Raw genomic sequence first — 1,808 nt, forward strand, 5'->3', positions numbered from 1 at the left:
ATGGTGAATCTCTTTTCTTGGAACCGTCTACTGTTCTTTGGGACACTGATCCCAGCGATTGTTCTTTTATGGCCGAGGGTGTCTCCTCATATGTCTTCGGTACTGGCTATCCAGCCGCTCCCGAAGACATACTCCATCCGGATCCTAAGCTATGATCCTCTGATAATATACGTGGTGGGCTTCCTCTCATGGGCCGAGAGGAACCACTTGCTGCAACTGGGGTAGGTTGCGTCCGTATCAGTCGTCGGGCACATATCTGATCACGTCTACAGACAGCCTCTATTTGAACGGTCGGCGGTTTACGTAGACGCCGAGAACTCGAACCTATACGACTCGGACCGAACCAGCAGCACCGCGTTTCTCCCGGACGAGGACCCCATCGTCCGGCGGATAATCAAGCGCGCGTCGGAAATCCAGGGGTACACACCTGAGAACATGCATGAGTCTCTTCAGCTGACTCGATACAGCGCTGGTCAGCGCTTCAACCCTCACCTGGATCCCCTTGATGACTACCACAATGGCTCAACGACACATCGTTTGACGACCATCTTTGCTATCGTAGAGGCGACCTGCGAGAAGTGCGGCACACAGTTCCCGAACCTCAACATCAACTGGACTCTGGAGGATAAAAGCTGGTGTAACTACGTCGAATGCGACAATACCGAAGCCTTGACTGTGAAGGCTGTGGCGGGGAATGCACTGTTCTGGAAGAGCTGGGACAACTCTGGGAAGCTTGATGATAGAACTACTCATGCGGGACTGCCTCCAGAAGGAGGCATCAAAACGGGATTGAACATCTGGACTAATGGCTAAGGCTAATGCTTGGTTCATCCCAGCTAAGAAACATTATGAAGGAACATGAAGCCGCCAATTTTACATATCAGTGGTAGTTATGATAGTTGGTCTGTTCACGAGAAATCGGGTTCAAAAACTGACGCCGCAAGTCAAGCTTCAGCACAAGCAGACTAAACAAGTTATTGTCAATGAGATATGGGGTCTTACTACCGCCGTCAACTAGGGAATGTAGGATCGCGTCTAGTGAACAACTTTGTTGACATAGCACCTTCCGATGAGAATACATGGCCTGCGGTGAAATGATCCCAAGTGAAGCTTGCCGGGGGTGAAAGAGAGACAGAATAGCTAACCAGACTCAGATGCTGTGTCATTGAAGAAAGGAATATATGACCCAGCATACACCTCTTAAATCACCCTGCACTCAGGACAATGGATTTCATTTAGAAGAGCCTGCAGTCCGTAATTGGCATTGAATATGGAAATGATGTTACACGCCGAAGCTCGCGAGGTTGACCCTCCACAACGGAACATGTCTCTCGAATGCTTCCAGTCATGTTGGAGTTTCGTTTCCATAAGTAATACGATGAAGATAATCTGACGGTTACAGTGAAGACCGTGGGAGTGAGTCACGCCCTGCTCCTTTCGCGATACCGGCTTCTTGAATGACAGTCATGATTTTCATAGGTATTCTACCCATTCTACGTCGATTAAAGAGCAAGCTTACCATAGACGTCTCATTGGTTCTTTACAATTTTGTCGTTTCTGATGTTGCTAATGTTATACCTGTAGCTTATGCTTCGTGACGTTGAAGACGGAACCTCTCAAGCTGCGAGAACTACAACCAGATATGTCATGGAAATTGAAGGTCTTGATAAGGTCTGAAACAAACAGCTATTGATATAAATTAGCAGTTTGTAGATGACCTTTGACGGAGGGCCAATCTTGTTCGCAGGTGAATCGAAAAACAATGATCACTCACCTTCCTCTGTACACGGTCGCAGAGAAAGGGTGGC

The 1,808-nt window shown here is 48.1% G+C and overlaps 1 protein-coding gene across 1 annotated transcript; it reads left to right on the top strand.

Annotated features, from left to right (window-relative positions):
* On the top strand, positions 1-813 carry P4H3 (putative prolyl 4-hydroxylase 3; the record flags this gene model as incomplete). The annotated part of the gene is made up of 2 exons (XM_032036759.1): positions 1-221; positions 273-813. The coding sequence occupies 2 exons, from the start codon at positions 1-3 to the stop codon at positions 811-813; spliced, it is 762 nt and encodes a 253-aa protein (XP_031884096.1).
* Between the last annotated feature and the right edge of the window lie 995 nt (positions 814-1,808).

This window comes from Colletotrichum fructicola (genome assembly GCF_000319635.2).
Source record: "Colletotrichum fructicola Nara gc5 chromosome Unknown KSG_Nara_v1_contig01, whole genome shotgun sequence".
In the NCBI taxonomy this organism is placed as follows: Eukaryota; Fungi; Ascomycota; class Sordariomycetes; order Glomerellales; family Glomerellaceae; genus Colletotrichum; species Colletotrichum fructicola.